At 37.6% G+C, this 22,120-nt stretch overlaps 1 protein-coding gene across 6 annotated transcripts in view; it reads left to right on the top strand.

Moving 5' to 3' along the window:
• Window positions 1–4,329: 4,329 nt before the first annotated feature.
• Slc17a5 (solute carrier family 17 member 5) overlaps window positions 4,330–22,120 on the top strand; it is a 57,396-nt gene continuing 39,605 nt past the window's right edge. Inside the window, exons 1-4 of one of the 6 annotated variants that reach the window (XM_078019724.1) lie at window positions 4,330–4,617; window positions 14,904–15,100; window positions 16,710–16,943; window positions 20,538–20,625. In XM_078019724.1, coding sequence (XP_077875850.1) covers window positions 4,404–4,617; window positions 14,904–15,100; window positions 16,710–16,943; window positions 20,538–20,625 — 733 coding nt within the window. In that variant the 5' untranslated portion in view covers window positions 4,330–4,403. The remainder of the gene's footprint in view (window positions 4,618–14,903; window positions 15,101–16,709; window positions 16,944–20,537; window positions 20,626–22,120) is intronic. The other 5 variants (XM_078019723.1, XM_078019720.1, XM_078019721.1 and 2 more) reach the window with 5 other exon arrangements.

Raw genomic sequence — 22,120 nt, forward strand, 5'->3', positions numbered from 1 at the left:
AGCTACTGTAATTGACATGCATCATCTTATTTAAATATTTAATCCTTAAAATAACCCTGAGCTTTATATCACATTTTTTTTTCTTTCACAAATCATTTTATTATTATAATTGCTATTTTACTTAAAATTTTTGGCAACATTAATAAAATAATAAATTCCATCTGCAAGAACAAGTAAGCAAAATACACAAGGAAATTCATACAATAATAATAATAAACTAGTAATCTGGACAGATATTAAATATATTTGTAAACAAAACAAAGTGACATTGCCTTAAAAAATATAAAGCTATCAATAGAACAACAGAGAAAGCTCCCTTTGACTCAATTCACTATATTAATTTTCTTTTGGTTGCAGGCACAGAAATTGACTCAAGCTAGTTCAATTCTAAAAGAGAAGCAAAGCCCTTAATGATTCCTTCCCAGCTTTTTTGTGAAAATCTAGGAAATTTAACTAGATTAGAGAGAGAAGAAAATAGTGGGGGAGGGAGGTAAAGTGTATATCACATTATTTTAAAGAGGAAACTGAGGAAAGCAGGTAGAGACTTTTGAATTAGGTACCCTGCCCAAAAGATGTTCCTTTCCCAATGAAGAACAGAATTTGGAGGGTAGAGAAGAGACAGAGAGAATAAGCTCCCACACAGTATCCGTCTGTGTTGTCCAGTATGACAGCCTGAGCCACAGTGGGACTACTGAGTACACGGAATGTTGCTGGTCCTAATGGAGATGTGTTGTAAGTATAAAACATTCACGGGGTTTCAAAGATTTAGTACCAAAAAAAGAGCATTTTTCAATAAGTTTATATTGGTTAGATGTTGAATTGATAATTTTTGGATATAACGGATTAAAAAGTGTAGGTTATAAAATTAATGTCACTTTTTTTGTTTTTATACTTTTTAATGTGGCTACTAGAAATTTTTAAATTACATATGTGGTTTGCATTATACTTTACTGAATAGTGGTTGTCTAGAGTACTAGCAAAGGAAGGAATTACCAATCAAAAAATAAATAATATTAACATAACAATCTTCTATGGTAATATGAAATCAGGAAGTAAATGCCAGATTTTAAGGAAGAAAAAGATGTCATCTTATACTTTTTAAAAACTCCTCTTGGGGGCTGGGGTTGTGGCTTGCTTGCCTAGCATGCATGAGGCACTGGGTTTGATTCTCAGCACCACATAAAAATAAAATAATGGTATTGTGTCCACTTATAACTAAAATAAATAAACATTAAAAAATTAAAACTCCTCTTGGGATAATCATTTTTTTTTTAAATGCAATAACAAAAGTATCTTCTCTGGGCCTAAAATCATGACACCTCAGTATAAAGAAGAAAACCCAGTTCCTAGATCTTGATTTCTAATATCATTCTCCTTGGAGAAATGGCAAGAGCAAAGAACATACAAGTGAACCTGGAACATTTCATTGTACCAGAAAGTGAGATATTGCTCAGAAAACATTACAAGGGGAGCATTTAAAAGAAACACTAAAAGAGAGGGGCCAATAGAAAGAGCTCCCAGTTGCCAAAACTGAAACAAGTTTATTGACAAAATAAAAGAACATAGTGGCAAATTACAATCCAAGTATAAAATAATAAGAACTCTGTAAGTATAAATGACTGAATAAGTAAATAAATAGGGGAGAATAGCCAAATCTCACATACAAAATAATTTTGCCCCTGAAAGTGGTAGAGCATAACTGCCCCCCCACACACACTTCAAGTGTAGGCCGTACATACTGACTTCCCTCCAAAGAGAAAGGTTATGCAAAGGGGTGGGGGGTTAAAACAGTAATTTTGTGGTGGAAAAACCTGACTAACACTAAATCAAGCATGTAATGAAGCTTAACATCGTCAGCGATAATTATCAGTGATAAATTGTGCTGCCAGCACATTCCCTTGAAATTATATGATGAGAATGGCACTTTGCCTCTCTGGTCTTTCTCTAAACAATCCCATATACACAGTTTAATTATAAGAAACTAAAATTGAGAGACTTTGTATAAAGCTTACCAGTACTCTACAAAACTGTCGAGGTCAGCAAAAACAAGGAAAATCTGAGAAACTGTCACAGCTAAAAGGAGCCTAAGGAGACACAATGACTATATGTAACAGCAGGCTACTTGGAATCCTGGAGGGGGGGACGTAAAATCTAAAGAAATCTAAAAAAAAGTATGAACTTCAGTTAATTACATATATCAATATTGGTTCATTAGTTGTTATAAATATATCATACTAACATACTTACATAAGATCTTGACAACAGGTCAAATTAGGTAAAAGATGGAGAACTCACTATCTTCACAACTTTTCAGTAAGCTTAGGTAGTAACTTATTTTTTTAAATAAAAGGTATATTAAAAAGAAGGAGGAGGAGGGCGAGGAGGAGGAGGAAAGAAAGAAAAAAAGCAAGGCCCTCCTCTAGTTTAAAACCTTTCAAGACTATTAGAATCTATTCCCTGGCCCAAAATCTTTACAACCTTGCTATTGACCTAGAAGCTTGTTAACAATATGAAATCTCAGGCCCATCCCAGATATACTGGGGTTCTCAGAGAAACAGAACCAATAAGAGAGAGAAAAAGAGAAGATATATATATACAAAGTAGAGGCTCACGCAGTATAGGCCTGGAGGATCTATATCCGGAGAGAAATTGTACAGAAGCCTGGAGGTTCAAGGAGACTGATGGTGCAGATGAAATCTGAAGAGAGGGCCAAACCTTGTAGAGCAGGCCTGTAGCCCCAGCTAGTCCAGAACTTGAGGCAGGAGGATCACATCTTGAAGGCCAGCCTCAGCAACTTAATGAGACCCTAACTCAAAATTTAAAAAAATAAGAACTGAGGATGTAGCTAGAGACCCCCTGGGTTCAATCCTCAATACCATAAAAAAAGAAAGAAAGAAATATGAAATAGTCTTCTGGAGGATTCCCTTTGCTTGGGGTAGGGAGAGGGAGAGGGACACTGTTCTAGTTAGCCTTCAACTGATTGAATGAGGCCCACCCACATTATGGAGGACAACCAGTTTCACCAATTTAAATGTTAACTTCATCCAAAAACACCCCCCAATTTGACACATAAAATAAACACCACACCAGACCTGCTGAATCTGAAGCTATATTACAAGGATCCACCAAGTGATTACATGCATACTCAAATAAGAGTGTCATCTCAACAACCTAGTTTGAAATCTACATGGTTATTTCTGTCACTCAGAAATAAGGTCTAATTTGTTATCCTAACTTGAAAACTGGTCTAGAATTTACTAATCTGGAAATTAGGGATGCCTTCAAAAATCCGCACCTCCTTCTCTGATAAAGGAGCGTCGTCTTTGTTCCCATGTAGACCTCACCAATCCTTTTACCTGGTTTACTGAATTATTGGTTTGTGAGTCTTCCGGATTTGCCCTGAACACTTCGAGGGCATTGACACATCTTATTTTCCCGTCTATCTCCACAAAGATAGCCTCTATTACCCAGGAAAATTGTTGAACTCAAGCCTATGGCTAGAACAGCAGCTCCAGGTCTGTCCAGCCTAGGCAAGCGTTTTCCTAGTTTCCTCTTTCCTAGTTTCCTCTTACTGTTGAGTCAGTAACTACAACAATCTCTCTGAATTAGAAGTGCGAAGAAAAAACACACGCAGAGAGATGCATCAGAAGAGTTGATACCTTGAACCATATGAAATTGTTTATATTGGGTTATTTTTTCTATAAAATCGGCAGTCTCTGGGCACACGCAGGTAATCCCTGGCGGCCCTGTCCTGGGAGGGTGAAGCAGAAGGCTCAAAAGTTCAAAGCCAGCCTCAGCGATTTAACGAGACTCTCAAAACAAAACATTAAAAAGGGGCTGGGGATGTGGGGATGTGCCTCATTGGTTAAAAGCCCCTGGGTTCAACCCTTGGTACTCCACCCGACGCCCCACCCCCCCCCCAAAAAAAAACTGGCAACCCTATTGAACGTTAATATATTTCCATTTGCTGTTTCGTCACCTCAAAAGCAATTTAGGGACCGTATGCTGTCACGCGGTAGACAGTAAAGGTTGCCAACAGTCATGACAACCGTACACACCACCTCGACTTAAGTCCTCCCCTTAATTAGACACGCTTAAAGTCCCCGCAGGCGACTCCAGACTTCCACTTATCCTGCTCTGGAAGGGCCGCACGGGAGCTTTACGGAAGGTCTCCTGGAAGGACACGTTCTCAACAGCTCTGGCCACCTGGCACGCGCAAAGCCGTCGGAGCTGGGCAGCTCCACACCGACCTCCCTCCGCCGGGCGGAAGTCCCGGAACTCAGCCTTCCCCGCCCAACCTACGCCAGGGTTGCCCAAACCTAAGATGGCGACAGGGAGGAACCGGCGCGGCTGCCTCTGGGCGGGGCATCGGTGACACTACGTGGCCAGGAGGTGGTGCCAGGATGGGGGAGGTACCAGAGTCCACGCCACCGCCCCGGCCCGCCCAGCCACAGCAGCCGGGGGCTTCGGCTGTCGGGCTGGAGAGCTCCTCTCCTCAGAGCAGCCAGCTCCCTGTAGGCATCATGAGGTCCTCGGTTCGAGGTCCGGTGGTGAACGATGGCGAGGACAGCACCGACAGCACCCCGCTCCTTCAGGGCGCCCGGCAGGCCGAAGCCGGTGAGCAGCCGGGTCGTCTAGGGGCTTTAGGCCGGCAACATTCCCGGGGCGGGCGGTGGTACTGGTCAGAAGTGCCAAGGGTACTGGCACCCCCGCCGTCTGGTCCAGAGTTGACAGGCGCCGAGGGGACACGAAGAGAGAAAGCTCATTCAGGCCCCTCTTAGCCCCGCCTGTCCCGGTGCCCGGAAGCCCCTCCGACGCCCTAGGGTCTGACGGGCAGGCGGGAACGGCTATGCCGAGCTCCAGCTTGGCCTCCGCTAGTGCCTCTAGGCGGGCCCGGGAGCAGGGAGCGGCTCTGCGCGGCAGGTGCTTGAGCTGCTCACTGTTTTCAGTAGTGCAGAGCCGGGAATCCGGTGAAAAACCCAACTTGGGGAGCGCCTTCAAATCAATGGGCAAGGGCCAGGCGGAGGGTGAACTGAGGGCCCTGGGGTTTCATCCCCGGTACAAAAAGAAGAAAGGGCGAACTGGGGGAGAAACTTGCAAATCGGTGAGCAAATGGCCAGGCTGATTCGTCTCCTGCCTTGTGACCTCCTGGTTTCCACAGCTGCGTATCAGCCTGCAAGTGAGCCTATAGCTCCTCGGGCAGGGAGAGGAGACAAAAGGCTAGGAGATATAATATTTCTGAGTATGCAGAGAGCAAGTGTTGCATAATCCAGCAAACATCTTGATATTGTGCTGTAAGAGACTAAAAATATTGCACACATTTCATTTTTTTTCCCGTCTAGCAGTCTACAATTTAAGTTAGGAAACAGTTTGGTTGTCCTCAAGATAAGCTATCTACAGAGCTGTAAGATAATTTGCCAGAGACCTTGCAACAAATCGAAAAGGAGGTATTTCAAAAAGCATGGTCTCTGAATTTAGGAAAATAGCAATACTTTGCTATTTTCCACTTTTATAATGCAGCTTCTTAAGAAGTAATGAAAACTAAAAAACAAATAAGTTTGCATGCGTTCTGTAGTTTCAAAGATTCAAAGTATTAGAGTAGAATTGGAAATCTGACTTTTGTTGACCAAGCATAGTATGTTCTTTTTATTTGTTTTTAACATTACCAGATGGTGGCAGTAGAGATGGCAACATTGTAGCTCCGTCCTGCATCTTGGAGCTTATTTTAGTCAATGCTAAGTGTAAATAACTGTACCAAAGTAGTATTTTACCTGAAAGTTGTATTTAATTCCATAAGCTGATCTTTTCCCTTGGCTTATATCATTATAATTATATAATCTTCCTCTGTAAAATAATCTCATAGAAATGCAGAAACAAATGGCTATATAATGCACTACTGTATTCTGCTGTAATTGGAATATATGTGTGTATGTACATAAATATATACATATATGAAAATTTAGCTCAAATGTCAGCCATCTTTAATATTCAGGAAAATGAAGATTCAAACCTCAATGCTTACTAAAATAGATAAAATTCAAAGGCTGAGAGCCTGGCACAGTGTTGCAAGCCTGTAGTCCCAGCAGTCAGGAGGCTGAGACAGGATGATTGCAGGTATGAGGCCAGCCTGGGTTATTTAGTGAGAACCTGTTTCAGAAAATAAGCAGTACTAGCTAGGTGCAGTGGCACAGGCCTGTAATCCTAGCAGCTTGGGAGGCTGAGACAGGAGGATGGATAGACAGGAGGACTGAGAGTTCAAAGCCAGCCTCAGCAAAAGCAAGGCACTAAGCAACTCAGTGAAACCCTGTCTCTAAATAAAATACAAAATAGGGTTGGGGATGTGGCTCAGTGATTGAGTGCCCCTGATTTCAATCTCCAGTACCCCTCCCTCAAAAAAATAAGCAGTATTGGGAATATAGCTCAGTGGAAGAGTACCCCTAAATTCAATCCCTAGGTAGATAAATGGAGAGATAGGAATACCGGATATTGGCAGAGATATGGAATAACTAGAACTCTTGCACATTCCTAGTAACTGTGTAAAATAGTATAACTACTTTGGGAAATCTTAAATTTTTATATTACCACATGACCACATAATGTATATACCTGTGGTATATGTATATTTTTATTCATAAAATAGTCAAACCTGGAGATAGATCAATTTAGTGGATGAATATACAAACTATGTTCGAAAAGGGACAAAATATTTGTGTACGTAACACACGGGTAAATCTCAAAAACATGCTGAGCAAAATAAACACTATATTAATATATGATCCCATCAATATGAAGTTCTAGGACTAGTAAAGGTAATATATAAAGCAGATTTTGTTCTACATCTTGATCTTAGTTGGGTTGGACAGATGTATACATTTGTCACATAAATTAGACTTTGATAAAACTAATCGGAAAAAGATTAGTTCCTGTTGTCACTTTTCAGAACATCCCTCACTTGACTCATAGGTTGAATATATAGTTCTTTTTTTAAAAAATATATATTTATGTTATTTTGAGAGAGAGAGAGAGAGAGAATTTTTAATATTTATTTTTAGTTTTCGGCGGACACAACATCTTTGTTTGTATGTGGTGCTGAGGATCGAACCCGGGCTGCACGCATGCCAGTCGAGCGCGCTACCACTTGAGCCACATCCCCAGCCCGAATATATAGTTCTTAATGTATATATGCTCTGTTCTTCCTGACTTCAGGTGACTCCCTTCATTACACCATTTCCGTTTTTATTTCTGCTTTTTTTTTTACTTACCCTCTGGAAAACAAGTGAAGTAGAATTAGTAGCAACACACACAAAGTATTACTTAGTCATAAAAAAGAATCACTTTATGATGTTTGCCAGCAAATGGATGGATATGGAGACTATCATGCTAAGTGAATAAGCCAATCCCCAAAATCCAAACACCAAATATTCTGATATGCCGATGCTAACACACAACAGGGGTGGGGGCAGGGAAGAATAGAAATTCAGTGAATTAGACAAAGAGGAACAAAGGGATGGGAATAGGAAAAACACAATGAATTAGATATAACTTCCTTATGTTCATATATGAATACACCACCAGTGGAACTCCATGTCATGTACAATCACAAGAATGGGATCCTAATTAGAATAAGTTATAATCCATGTATGTATAATATGTCAAAATACACTCTATCTTCACATATATCTAAAAAGAACAAGGAAAAAATAATAGCAACACATTATTTTTGCTATTTAAAATATGATAAAGGGCCAAGAGTGGTTGGGAATACCTATAATCCAAGCTACTTGGGAGGCTGAAGGAGGAGGATTCCAAGTTTGAGGCCAGCCTTGAAAACTTAGTGAGAGACTGTTTCAAAATAAAAATAAAAATGCTGGAGAGGTAGTTTGGGGTAAAGTGTCCCTAGGATCGATTCCAAGTACCGGGGGCGGGGGGATACACACACACACACACACACACACACACACGTGATTTAAAATAATATATATGATAGAGGTTTTATAGAGGTGTCCTATATAGTTAGGCCTATGATGGTTGCATCTGTACTGAACATGTACAGACTTTTTTCCCTGTCATCATTCCCTATGCAATACCATATAACAACTATATGCATTTTGTGCAATCTAGAAATAATTTTAAATTCTACAGGAGGATTGTGTAGTTATCTGCAAGATCACCATCTTTTATAAATGACTTGAGCATCTGCAGAGTTTGGTACCCTTTGGGATTCTGGAGCCAATCCCCTATGGATGGATGCCAAAGGACCCTGCGTTTTTTTGCTCCTGGCACAGGCCCCCTCTCCACTGTGAAATCTTTCTCCAAAGAATAAATACTAAGACGTCCTTAAATTTTTTACTAGCCTCCCTTACCAGTGGTATCTCTTTATTCACCAGAACCCTGGCTTTAGCTAGCACATTGGCACACACTTAGAGTCCCAGCTACTCTGGAGACTGAGATGAACCTGGACAACATTGAGAACCCCATCTCAGGGCCAGACTGTGGCTCAGTGGTAGAGTGCTTGCCTAGCATGTGGGAGGCCCTGGGTTCAATCCCTAGCACCACAAGGAAAGAAAATGAAGTCCTGGTGATAACCCCATCTCAAAACAGAAGTAGCAGCCTGGCTTTCTAGGGGATCTACCATCTGTTCCCCACTGATCTTTCAAGAGGTGATTTTTTTTTTCATGTTCATACTAATTGATAGAGCTGAGGACTCCTTGTTGCACAATGATGCTTCCAGACAATTACCCCCAACCCCATTGTTTTGGGGCTAAATCACCTTTTTATTACATCGTTGCTATCATCTACCCTCCTGCCACATTTTGCTTCATTCAACACAGGCTTTGCCACCTGACTCGCATCCATCTCCACACTCTATAGTTTCTGCCATTATCCTTAGTGACTTTCTATCCAACTCCTTTCCCTCAGTTCTCTGTGCTCCTACATGTCTTATGACTTTTTCCCTCCTCTGGTCATCATTATACCATGTCATCTCCCACAACTGCTTTGACCACAGCTAGACATCCTTCCTACTTGCCTGTGTAATCACGCTACTTTGACTACTGTCTAATTTCCTCTGGACCTTCTTTTTTTTTTTTTTTCTTTTTGAGACAGGGTCACACTAAGTTACTAAGGCTAGCCTTGAAGTTGTGATCCTCCTCCCTCAGCCTCCCCAGTGACATTTGGAAAAGTTCACCCATATAGGGACTGAGGTTGTAGCGAGTGGTAGAGCACTTGCCTAGCATGTGTGAGACACTGAGTTCGATCCTCAATACCATATAAAAAATAAATAAATAAAGGTATTGTTTCCATCTATAACAAAAAAAAAATTTAAGTTCACACATATGCCCATATACAATAAGAAGAAAAGTGTATAACGAACCCCCACATAACCAATACTTTATGGCCGATGTAGTTCCACTTATTTTTAACTTCATACATGATTTTTTGAAGCAAATCCCAGATATCATGTCATTTTAAGAGTAAACATTTCCATATATATCCCTAAAAGATGATACTTTTTAACATAATTTCAGTATCATTATCACAATAAAAATAATTCCTACTTAGTGCTCATATTTCCTCATATTTGTCATAATTTTGTAGTTTATTCAAATCAAGATCCCAATAATGTCCATCCCTTCCAAATGATTGAAATGTTTCTTATATCTTTTTCATCCTTTTGTGTTCCTTGCCCCATTTCTTTCTTGCAGTTTATATCCCTGGGTGATCATTTAACATATTCTTCTGCACTCCCATGTTTACTATAAATTGATAATTAGTGGATATAGAGATTTGATCAGATTATGATTTCTGTCTGCCTTATCTACTGTCAAAAGGTCTTCATAGGTAGAATTGTGTACTACTATCAGGAGACTCCACTCTACTTTTCAGCCACAAAAAAACATCTGTATGCCAGTTCTAGCAGATGATGGTCTAGGCACTGGAGATTAACAAAACAGAGCAAAAGTTCCTGCCCTCACAGAAATGTTATACTCCTAAACTATTAGCCTTTTCCATTTTACCTTCTTTTTGAGTTAGAATCAAATGATTCCTAACATATGACTTCAATTTCTAATATCTAGAAAAACAATATTATCAACAATTCATTTACCAGAGGAATACTATGTACTAAGCAGTACCCTAAGTGTTTTACACATACTAATTCAGCCAATTGTTATATTAACCCTAATACATATGAAACAGTCTTATACCAAGCACATAGTAAGTGCTCAATAAATATTAGTTATTATATTATTAAACTCAATACCTGCTATCATCCCTCTCAATAGTATTAGTGTTCTCTCTCTCTCTCTCTCTCTCTCTCTCTCTCTCTCTCTCTCTCTCTCTCATACTGGGAATTGAACCTAGGGTGCTTTACCATGAAGCTGTATCTCCAGCCCTTTTGAGACAGGGTCTTACTAGTTTAGGGGCCTTGCTAAGTTCCTGAGGCTAGCCTCAAAATTGCAATTCTGCCTCAGCCTCCCAATTTGCTGGAATTACAGACGTGCATCGCCATAACTAATGTTAGTTCTTAGAGTTGCTACAGTCCCTTGTCCAGTAGCCTCAGATCATTTAGAATTTCCTATTCTCCCTGTGCTTGCCTTTCTCATTTCCATACTTCTGAGAATGCTGCTGCCTTTGGGTTGCTCTCTCTTTTCTGGTTCATTAAGGAAGACTCAGTCAAATATTGTTTCTTTGAATGACCTTCCCTGACCAACCCTGACCCCAGGCAGACTGATGGGCCTCCTTTTCCCTTGTTACACTTATGTGCATAGCACTTTATTTTATTTGTATAACTTTCTGTGAGGCAAAAAAGAAAGAACTCACTTTTACTGAGGATATAGTATAATGTCCTGTGGTTTTTCATATAATCCTCATGTACTCCAGTGAGGTGAATGTTGGTCTCCTCATTTTAGAGCTGAGAAACCTGAGAATTAAAACTATTAATAACTTCTTTTTTTATTTATTTTTTATTGGTTGTTCACAACATTACAAAGCTCTTGATATCATATTTCATACATTAGATTGAAGTGGGTTATGAACTCCCAATTTTTACCCCAAATGCAGATTGCAGAATCACCTCAGTTACACATCCACAATTTTACATAATGCCCTATTAGTAACTGTTGTATTCTGCTACCTTTCCTATCCCCTACTATCCCCCCTCTCCTTCCCTCACATCTTCTCTCTCTACCCCATCTACTGTAATTCATTTCTCTCCTTGTTTATTTTCCCATTCCCCTCACAACCTCTTATATGTAATTTTGTATAGCAATGAGGGTATTAATAAATTCTACCAAACCACTCAGCCAGTGAAAGTCAGAACTGAAATTCATTCCCAGGTCTGCTTCATTCTAAATTAGCCTATGTTCTTTCCCTTACACCCACTCTACATTCCTAAGTTTAAAGCACATTTTAGAAGCTCATGTTTATTTTGATGGTTTCTTTGTTCGTTATGCAAGCATTATTTTGCTTTGAACTTGATTTCAGTGTGGTCGTTGCTCCATGGATGTCCTCTTTCATGCAGCCTTTCTTCTGTTGGATCAACTTCAGAGGTTATCTAAATTCATTGGCATGTTTTGCCCTACCACTATATTTTCTTTTTGTTTTGACTGAATAGATTTATAATTATAACAATTTTTATAAAACAACCATGTAGTTTTAATATTCCTAAAAATTTCATAGTTATATATTTTGTGGCATCTTTGTAGGCTCTATTTTCTGACTACCCCCAAAATATAAAGTTGTCTGACCCATAACTTTTAGATCAGATTTTGAGTCAGTATTATGGTTTAGATATGAGGTGTCCCCTAAAAGCTCTTTCGTGAGACAGTGCAAGAAGGTTCACAGGTAAAATGATCAGATTATGAAAGGTGTGATCTAATTATTGGATTAACCCAACAGATATGGATTAACTGAGTAGTAACAGTAAACTGATAGGGTGTAGCTGAAGGAAGTAGGTCACAGAAGGTATGTCTTTGGAGTTTATATTTTATCCCTGGTAATCAGGGCTCAATCTCTTTGCTTCGTGGTTGCCATGTTAAGAGCTGCTTTCCCTTCACTTACTCTCATCATGATGTTCTGCCTTACCTCAGGCCTAGAGCTATGAAGTCAGCCAACTGTGGACTGAACCTCTGAAACTGTGAGCCAAAATAAACTTTTCCTCCTTTAAATTATTCTTATCAGGTTTTGGTCACAGTGACCAAAGGATAACTAAAACAGTAATGCCACTAGTCATTTAAAATCACTTTACTTGGGCTGGGGATGTGGCTCAAGCGGTAGCGCACTCGCCTGGCATGCGTGCGGCCTGGGTTCAATCCTCAGCACCACATACAAACAAAGATGTTGTGTCCGCCAATAACTAAAAAATAAATATTAAAATTTAAAAAAAATAAAATCACTTTACTCACCTTTCTTTCACTTCCCAAGCTTCTACCCCTACAACTTCCTCACATGATAAGGAAAATCATAGTCCAAAACAAACATCACTTGAGGAAAAACTAATGACAAACAATAAAATAAGGTAACAGCAAATAAGGATAGAACAAAATAATGACATTACAAGCAAGAGTAGCATAAAATAAAGTTGTTTAGAGTAAGAATTACTGATAAATTCATTCTTCCCTTTTACTTTCTCCCACATAAAGCATTTTGGCAAGACTTTAACCACACCTCAGATCTGCCCATTTCTCTCCATTGCCTCAGCTTTCATCACAGGTTAAGCTGTCCTCATCTCAACCTGGAAAGCTGCAATAACAGTCCCTGAATCTATATCCCCCACACCCATCCACACTTCTTCCCTTAGCAATCTTCACACGGCAGCCAGATAAGCTCTTAAACCAAAACTCACATCCTGGCATTCTGCTGATGTAATGAACTTTTAAAATAGAGACCATGATGAAACAGACATAGCACATGAATCCAGATTTTTCTTGCTCAAAATTATTTAAAGTAATGTGTTTTTGTTGCCTATATTTGATGAGATCACAATTCTTCCATCCAGACTTCCATGTAATATTGCCCAACAAAGTGATGATAAAGTATTCTGTTATAGAACATAACTGACAGCATCCAAATGGTGTCCTTACTGGAAAGGTACCACTTGATTAGAACAGAGAGCAAATTTGTATAAATTCATGTAACAATGACAGCATAAATTGAGCCTTAGAAACATAGTTCTCACAGATCTAGATCTAACTATGGTAGTAGCACTATAATTCTAATAGCTATACCCCTAAAAAAAGGATTTAAGGGTATCAAATGACAAGTTTTCTGTTAATTTGAACAAAGAAAAAAATTGATCATAGTTAAGTGTATGAAGGCTTATAGAAAAGTGAGTGGAATCATAATGTATTAATATATACCCACCCACGTAGGGATGGGAATGTAGTTTAGTTATAGAGTGCTTGTCTAGCAAGCATGAGACCCTACATTCAATTCCCAGTACCTATCTAGTTGTATAATTGTGCCATATTCATTAATGTTTCAGTCTGAAACAATCATTCTGAATCAATACCAAGACCTTTATACAATATATTTTTGTATGAGGTCAGGTCAATGAAAACAAGAGGAGTCCTGAGTAAGGGGAAAACATACATACATACATACATACATACACACACACACACACACACACACACACACACACACACACACAGAGAGATGTTAATGCATCATTACCAAATAAAAGAACACATTTTCATATATACATATATAACTTAATTTGTATAGCCTAATGAAATCAGTGTTTATATCTTTGTTGCTAGAGATCAAACCCAGATTCTTATGCATGCTAGACACATGTTATACCACTGAGCTACATTCCCAGCCCAGGATTTTTTTTTAAGTGGCAGGATCTCATTATATTATCTCATTATTGCCCTAAACTCCTGAGCTCAAGTATGCCGCTTGTATCAGCCTCCTAGGTAGCTGGGACAACAGGTGCACACCACTACACCTAGCTTTTAAACAGGTATTTATCTAAACACTCAACATTTACCAAACTTAAAGATGTAAGACCATTAATTAGCCAGTTTCTCCTTGTCACTAAGAGATAGAACACCCTTATTAGTTTCCTGTATTTTCTCTCCAATTCTGCAACTCAGTAAATGAAGAAAAAGGAACTCTACAATTAGAGTATAGATTAGGTCAAACTCCTCCTCTCACATGATCCTTCTTTCATTGTTTCCTTCAACTTACTCTGCTGTCTGGTATATTCACTTACTTTCCTTTCTACTTTGGGCCCTTTAAGCATAATACCTATTGAGTCATAGATACTACAACTGTAAAAGATTCTCCAAGTTTGTTTCTGGATTCTTAAGTACCTTTAGTTTAGGAGAGCCTTAAGTATATTAATCATGGCTTCTTATTTAAACCCAGCTTCTGAGGATATTCTCCCAGGTAAGAAATTGATCAAGAGGGGTTCTGTGCCTATACAATAATTTTATTTCTGGGCTGCATTTAAGTGAGATGGCTACTAACCCAGTAGCTTTTATGTGATATCAAAGTATTCAAGTACTTATTGACACTGCTTGAGATAGTTTTTTAGGAATTATGATGCCCTTAAATAACTTTACCTATTTTTCTCATGCCAGTCTTTGCCAGCTGACTGGGATTAGGGGTTCAGTTTAACTGTAGAACAGATTTTTCTAGGCAAAATTGATAAAGCTGTCACCTCCGTATTTCAATGAGCTCTTACAGGTCAGACTCTCACATGTTAAATTTCTTTAAATAAGGGGAACAAATTCCCTCTGATAGATCTTCTTAGATATGTTTGAACTGAGGTTATTCTTAGAAAATATTGATGATTATTAATCTTTGGGGACTTCTAAAAAATAACCGTTTTCATGATTTAGGCAACAGTATCTAATTTACCCTTTTAATTAGTTTTCTCTGGATCTGTATTTCAGCTCCAGCATGCTGCTCTGCTCGTTACAACTTAGCAATGTTGGCCTTCTTTGGTTTCTTCGTTCTCTATGCATTACGTGTAAATCTGAGTGTTGCATTAGTGGATATGGTAGATTCAAATACAACTTTAGCAGAAAATAGAACTTCCAAGGAGTGTGCAGATCATTCTGCTCCCATAAAAGTTCTTCGAAATCAAACGGTAGGTACTGTTTTCTAAGCAAATAATCCTAAAATACTTCCAAGTAAAAATACTGAAAAATATTTCTTCATCTGAAAGAAGCCAAAACAGTTGATTTTATATGTACTCTGAATTGCTTCCTTTTTGTGTTTTCCCAGGAACTGGTTGAACAGTAACTTAGAACTCTAGCTACTGCTATTGCACTATCATATACCTTGATCTGTATGAAAAGTAGCTCTTCAGTTTCCTCTATAAACATGCCTTCCTTGAAGAGAATTTGCAGAAACTTGTTTGATCTACCAGAAAATAAGCTTGTTTTAAATATTACTAAATAGTTGTGACAGAACTATTATTTAATAGCTGTTTCACTTAAAACAGTTGCATGGGACCATAGATAATTTCAGCTGCAAGTTGGGAAAAATAAATTGGTCAATTTCTTAGATCAGTTTCTTTGTGAAAATTTATACATGCCTAACCTAAGCTACTTAAGTCATTTTTCCTGCTTTGTGTTATAATAATTGATAAATATATTCTTAATTTGTTTATATTGAGTTTTACACACTTTAATTATTTTACTTTGCTTTATTTAATGTTAATAATACTACTGAATATGTATTTGGGTACACAGTACCCTATGTCTCCATTCCAACCTCAGTGACCTCTATGAACTGTTGGGCAGTTCACAAAATCTAGGGTTTCACAAATAAAATACAAGTTTTATAGAGATTTGTTTTGTATCTTTCCCTTTGGTAAGTACATTTGTTGACCTATCTGCCTTATATAGGTAGTAAAAAAAAAAAAATCCTGGAATGGTTGTTAACACAATGACTTGGTTATACGGCTTCACGTATTAAAAAATGTTAGCTATTAGGCTGGGGACATGGCTCAGTTGGTAGACTGCTTGCCTCACATGCATAAGGCCCTGGGTTTGATCCCCAGCACCACCAAAAAAAAAAAAAAAGTTCAGCTATTCAGATCATCACTAAATCTTCATTAGTGTCTTACTATGTGTTGCTCCTAATTAAGACAGATCCTACTCATATTAAGTTTATGGCTTAGTTTAAATTCTTGTTCTTTTTTAGTGTACTATGAGCTTGTTCAAGTGCTTGGTCTGAAATGGAGAGATATTATTATCTATATTTGTGCATCCTAATAACCAACATTAAGTGAAAATTTAATTAATATTAAATTTAATATTCCTAGATCACATACCCAGTAAGTGATAGAGCTAGGTTTTAACCCAGGCCTGGCTCCAAAACTTGACTCAATCACTCCAGTATTCTGTTTATTAGTTTTCTAGATTAAGCCAATAGCTCTTTTGGAGGACTTTTTGGTCAGGAATATTAGAAAACCTCTAGAGCTCATCCTCTTGTCTTCTTTCATAAAATAGCAAGCCTTCTTTAAGTTTATGGCTTTTACTTCTTTTGCTCTCACTTTAATTATTTTCCAGTTTTCTAGAAACTGCATGTTTATATTGTGGTCACTCACCCACCTGCTAAAACATTTGCATGTTCTGCAATCCAGGGGAGTGATTCACAATTTTATTTGTATGGACTTATATTCAATAAGAGAAAAGTGCAATTTAATCAAGTCTTAAAGGATTGATTTTTTTCCCTTCTACTTTTTACAGGGCAAAAGGTACCAGTGGGATGCAGAAACTCAAGGATGGATTCTTGGTTCTTTTTTTTATGGTTACATTATCACACAGATTCCTGGAGGATATGTTGCCAGCAAAATAGGGGGAAAACTGCTGCTAGGATTTGGGATCCTTGGCACCTCTGTCTTTACCCTGTTCACTCCCATCGCTGCAGATTTAGGAGTTGCAGCTCTCATTGTACTCAGAGCACTGGAAGGACTAGGAGAGGTGATTTAATTTTTTTTAATTTTTCTTTATTCCTTATTTTGTCTCTTGTTTTACTTCTTAGCCTAAATCTCTTTCGCCTCCTTTGAAGGATCCCATTCTTTGGTGTGAATATGAACCAAGAAGTAACACTGGACAATAACAAATTAGAAAAAAATTAATTATTAAAGAACCTGTGTAGTTATGAAGTCATTGAGTAGGAGCAGTCCAAAGTTATGGCTTTACTGAAAGACTGGAGAAAACATTTTCCAAGGGAGACTTTATAGCTCAATCTTAAAAAGATAAGAAAAATAACTACTGTTAAAATTGTTATGACTGGGCGCAGTGGTGCATGCCTATTATCCCAGTGGCTCAGGAGGCTAAGGCAAGAGGATTGCAGGTTCAAAGCCAGCCTCAGCAAAAGTGAGGCGCTAAGCAACTCAGTGAGACCCTCTTTCTAAATAAAATACAAAATAGGGTTGGCGATGTGGCTTCATGGTTGAGTACCTCTGAGTTCAATTCCTGGTACCAAAAAAAAAAAATGGTTATGATAGGTCATCTTTATCTCTGCTACATTTTTTTAGAGCTTTATAGTTACACATAGTATTTGGGTTTATCCCAGCAAACTCATACATGCATGGTATTCAATTCAGGACCTCCTTATCCCTCTCCTTTTCCCCTCCCATCCAGCCTTGTTTTCCTTCCTCTATTCTACTAGACTTCCTTTCCCTCATCTATTTCCTCTTATACTTTTGCCAATTTTTACAAGATAGACTGTTGAAATGCTTTACTTTATTTTTCAATTTGTTGTTGTTCATGAAACTTCCTCTTTGTCTTTTTTTTTTCTTTTTTCTGGTCTTCTAGCTTAGTGATAAATCATTTATAATTATATGTCACTATACCAATTTAGTTCTATGATTCTTCTGGACTTTCATGCTATAAGCATTGTCATCATCAAATTTTTATCTCTTTTTTCCCTCTCAAGATGTTTATTATTTATTTAAATTTTTGTTTGTTTTTGTTTTAGTGCTAGAGATCAAACCCAGAGCCTTGAGCATGCTGAGCATGTACTCTACCACTGAGCTATATCCCAACCCCATTTTTAAAATTACTTCCTATCTTCCTCTTTATTTCTCTTTTGTATACTACTGTCTTTTTTTTATCTTTTCAGTTGTAGATAGACACAATACCTTTATTTTATTTGTTTATTTTTATGTGGTGCCGGGGATCAAACCCAGTGCCTCAAGCAAGTTAGGCAAGCGCTCTACTACTGAGCCACAACCCAGTCCCTATACTGCTATCTTTTATTATCTCTTCTTTGTAACTTTGAACTTTCACTTTTGTAACCCAGGCATAGATTTACTTTTCTGTATTGCATTTTTTCAATTCAGGCAAAATAGTGGCCCTCTGGATCTGGCTTATACCATGAATGTCATGTCAAGTAATATTTTGTCATACTATGTTGGAAAGAACACTTGACTAAAGTCAGAAAATCAGAGTTTGGTCAGGCATAGTGGATTACTCCTCTAATCCCAGTAATTTGGGAGTCTAAGGCAGAAGGATCTCAAGTTTGAGGTCTGCTTTAGCAACATATTGAGACCTTATCTTAAAATAAAAAATGTTTTAGAGCTGGGATTATATCTCAGTGGTAGGGGACCCCTGGATTTGATCCCCAAAACTGAAAAAAAAAAGAAAAAGAAAAAAAGTTTTAAAAAATCTACTAACAATTTCTAAGACTAAAACCTTGAGTTAAGTCCTAACCATTAGACCAAATTGACACTAAAATACCTTCCCATTGTCAATCACAGGATAGATATAAAGCTTATATATGCTAGAGTACTTAGAAAATTTGTCAAGTATTATTTAAATTTAACATTTTATCAACCAGGCCCAGTGGTACACGCCTGTAATCCCAACAGCTTGGGAGGCTGAGGCAGGGGGATTGTGAGTTCAGAGCCAGCCTCAGCAAAAGCGAGGTGTTAAGCAAATCAGTGAGATCTCTAAATAAAATACAAAAGGAGGGGGCGGGGGCAGGGATGTGGTTTAATGGTTAAGTGCCCCTGAGTCCAATCCCCAGTACCCCCCCAAATTAATTTAACATTTATCACTCATTTGAATGTTCTTATTTTGTCCTTATCAATAGAGATATATTAAATAAAACCTTTCTAATTATAGAATTAAAATTGCCCCTCTATTACCAGATTTTTCTTCTGTTTATCAAGATAAAATATATTTATTTGTATATTTTCTCTGATCCAAGTACTAAATCTGCTTGTTCAATGTATTCTCATATTTTAGCTTCCTATTTATGCCTCTAATTTAATATCATAGCATGTTGCATATATTATTACTGCTATCTAGGTAACCATTTTATTTCTAAATAGAATTTAAGTTGTGTATACTTAGGTTCTCTAATCTTTCTCTGTTCTTCCGTGCCTCATCCATAAACTTAGGTCAGTATCTTTCATCCTTACTATTTGATTTACCATAAATATACTTCATTATCCCTAAGAAAATTTATATTAAAGTTTTCCACAACATAATCTCTGTGGGCATTTCTAGACATCTCAAGTTTTATTCTATAGTGATTTGTCCCATGCATATAGATTCCTGTTGATTTACCATGTAGCCTAAATGATCTTAGTCTTTTCTTGGTAGTTCCTCCTTTTTTGTTTTTGAAGAACTCAGCAGAAAGCACAAACTATTAACATTTATTTTTCTCTCTGTTAATAATATGAGCAACCATTAATATTTACAATTATGCAAGATAGGGCATGTTACCACTGTTTTAAAGTTGAAGAATGGAAGTTCAGGATGGTTAATTAGTCTTTCTAAGGTTACACAGCTCATGAGTGGCCAAGAACTGAAAATTCATTGATATGATTTTTGAGGAGGCAGAGTTTGTTTTAGGTTTTCTGTTTTGTTTTGTTTTTGTTTTCTCTCCTAGAGAATAAGCACTGGGTTTGCTCTACCACTGAGCTGTACTCCAAGCCCTCAAATCTGTTGATTTGTGTGTGCCCAAACCTATCATTTCATATGCTCCTGTGGTGTCTTTTCATCCATGGGAGAAATTTGTTGCCTCCCTGCCTCCATGTCCCATTACCTCTCTATTATCAGTAATTGGCATATACTGATACATTATCACTGGGGAATAAAAGACTATAAACACTCTCATTGAATTTATCCTTTTTCTAATAAGACCATTTTTCTTTTTGATTTAGGTCAATTTCAATATCCTCTAGTACCCAAAGTATTAAATCAGTGTTTTTTTAAAAAGTAATAAATTAGTAATATTTATTAAAATTAATAAATTAGTAATATTCCTATGTCATCCAAGTCAATAAAGTAAATGAGTAAAATAAACCTTGAGAAGATTCCTTTATGTCACCACTTAGTAGTACAGATTTATCATAACTCTTGGCTTGAAGTCCCCAAATCCATAAATCAGTGTCTATATTTTGAAAATGCTTCATTATAAGATATGTTCACTTAATACTGTAAAAACATCTCACTTAATGAAATCTAACTCTGAAAATTTCTTTTGTAACAAAGTACTCAATTAAAAACATTAACAAAGCCACCTTATATTTCATAAGAAATACTTTCCCCACTCCTCAGGGTGTTACGTTTCCAGCAATGCATGCCATGTGGTCTTCCTGGGCTCCCCCTCTAGAAAGAAGCAAGCTTCTTAGTATTTCATATGCAGGTAAGATAACTACTCTTATAAAAAGTTTACTATGATTCATTATTAGGTTTATACCAATCTGGGGGAGAAAGTGCCTGCATGCCAGAATCATGCAATACTGGGTACCTCTTCTGGGGGAAAATAAAACTTTTGGGGGTATAACTGTATTATTCATTTTTATCTTTAGCTCAGAGCATATTGCAGTGTATGTTAACTACCTAATATTTTCCCCTCTGCTACCATTTATTTCAAAGTGTATTTTCTTTTGAAATGTTGGTATAGAAAATGCTATGTATTTTAAGAAGAAAAACCCATGAGCTGGAAAATTGAGCATTTTTGTTCTTTAATTGTGATTTCTAATTTGACTGTGTAATGAACATATCATGGCTCTCAACCACTCTCTTCACATATCTTTTTCCTATGCACTTACGTTCACAATTTAGAGCTACAGGTGAGATAGCATGAGCTTTATATATGTGAATTTTTATTCAACTAGATTACATAAGAACTCCTAGCCTTTCTTCCATTGACTGAACGGAAAATTTTCCACCTGACTGATTTTAAATATGTGGTAGAAAGGCCTGTCTGTGATAACTTTTAAGCAAAAATCTGCAGGATAAGAAGAAACCAGCCATGCAAAGAACAGAGAGAAGAGCATTCCAGCCAATCAGAACAGCATGTACAAGGGCTCTCAGGCAGAAAATAATGAGTTCAAAGAAGTGAAAAACCACTGTGGGCGGCTAAAACAAAATGAATAAAGAAGATAATGGCAGAAAATGAGGTTAGAGAAATAGACAAGAACCAGATCATATCAGACCTTGCAGGATGCAGGAAGGAATATAGATTTTCCCCTAATATACAGTGGGGAGACATTAGAGGTTTTTAATCAAGTTAGAGACAAGATCCAGTTTACTTTTTTAAAAATCATTCTTGTAGTTATAAGGAGATTGACATGAGAAATCTGGTGATAAAGTCAATGATAGATACTATGTTTCCTCTTTACCTATTGAATAAAGTCTGAAGACATAGGGGGTGAAGATTTTTTTACAATTTCTATCACTTCATTACAGCCAGCCTACGCCCTGGTACATACATAGTACCTGTATGGAATTATGTACTCAGTAAGCATTCAACTTATTTTTCTAAGTAATGTTCCCAAAACTACTCTCTGCTCACCTACTTCCACTCCTTTTCTGATTCTGTAACATTAGCGCATATCTTCTTTCTTATGTTTCTATGGGACCAAATTTTAAATCCCTTTTCAAAGTCTTATTGCCTGCTACATACAACTTTTCACCTCTGGAGCTTGGGAATAATATCTACCATGGGGCTGGGGATGTGGCTCAAGCGGTAGCGCGCTCGCCTGGCATGCGTGCGGCCCGGGTTCGATCTTCAGCACCACATACCAACAAAGATGTTGTGTCCGCTGGAAACTAAAAAATAAATATTAAAATTCTCTCTCTCTCTCTCTCTCTCTCTCTCTCTAAAAAAAAAATATATATATATATCTACCATG

The sequence above is a fragment of the Ictidomys tridecemlineatus genome, chromosome 8 (genome assembly GCF_052094955.1).
Source record: "Ictidomys tridecemlineatus isolate mIctTri1 chromosome 8, mIctTri1.hap1, whole genome shotgun sequence".
In the NCBI taxonomy this organism is placed as follows: Eukaryota; Metazoa; Chordata; class Mammalia; order Rodentia; family Sciuridae; genus Ictidomys; species Ictidomys tridecemlineatus.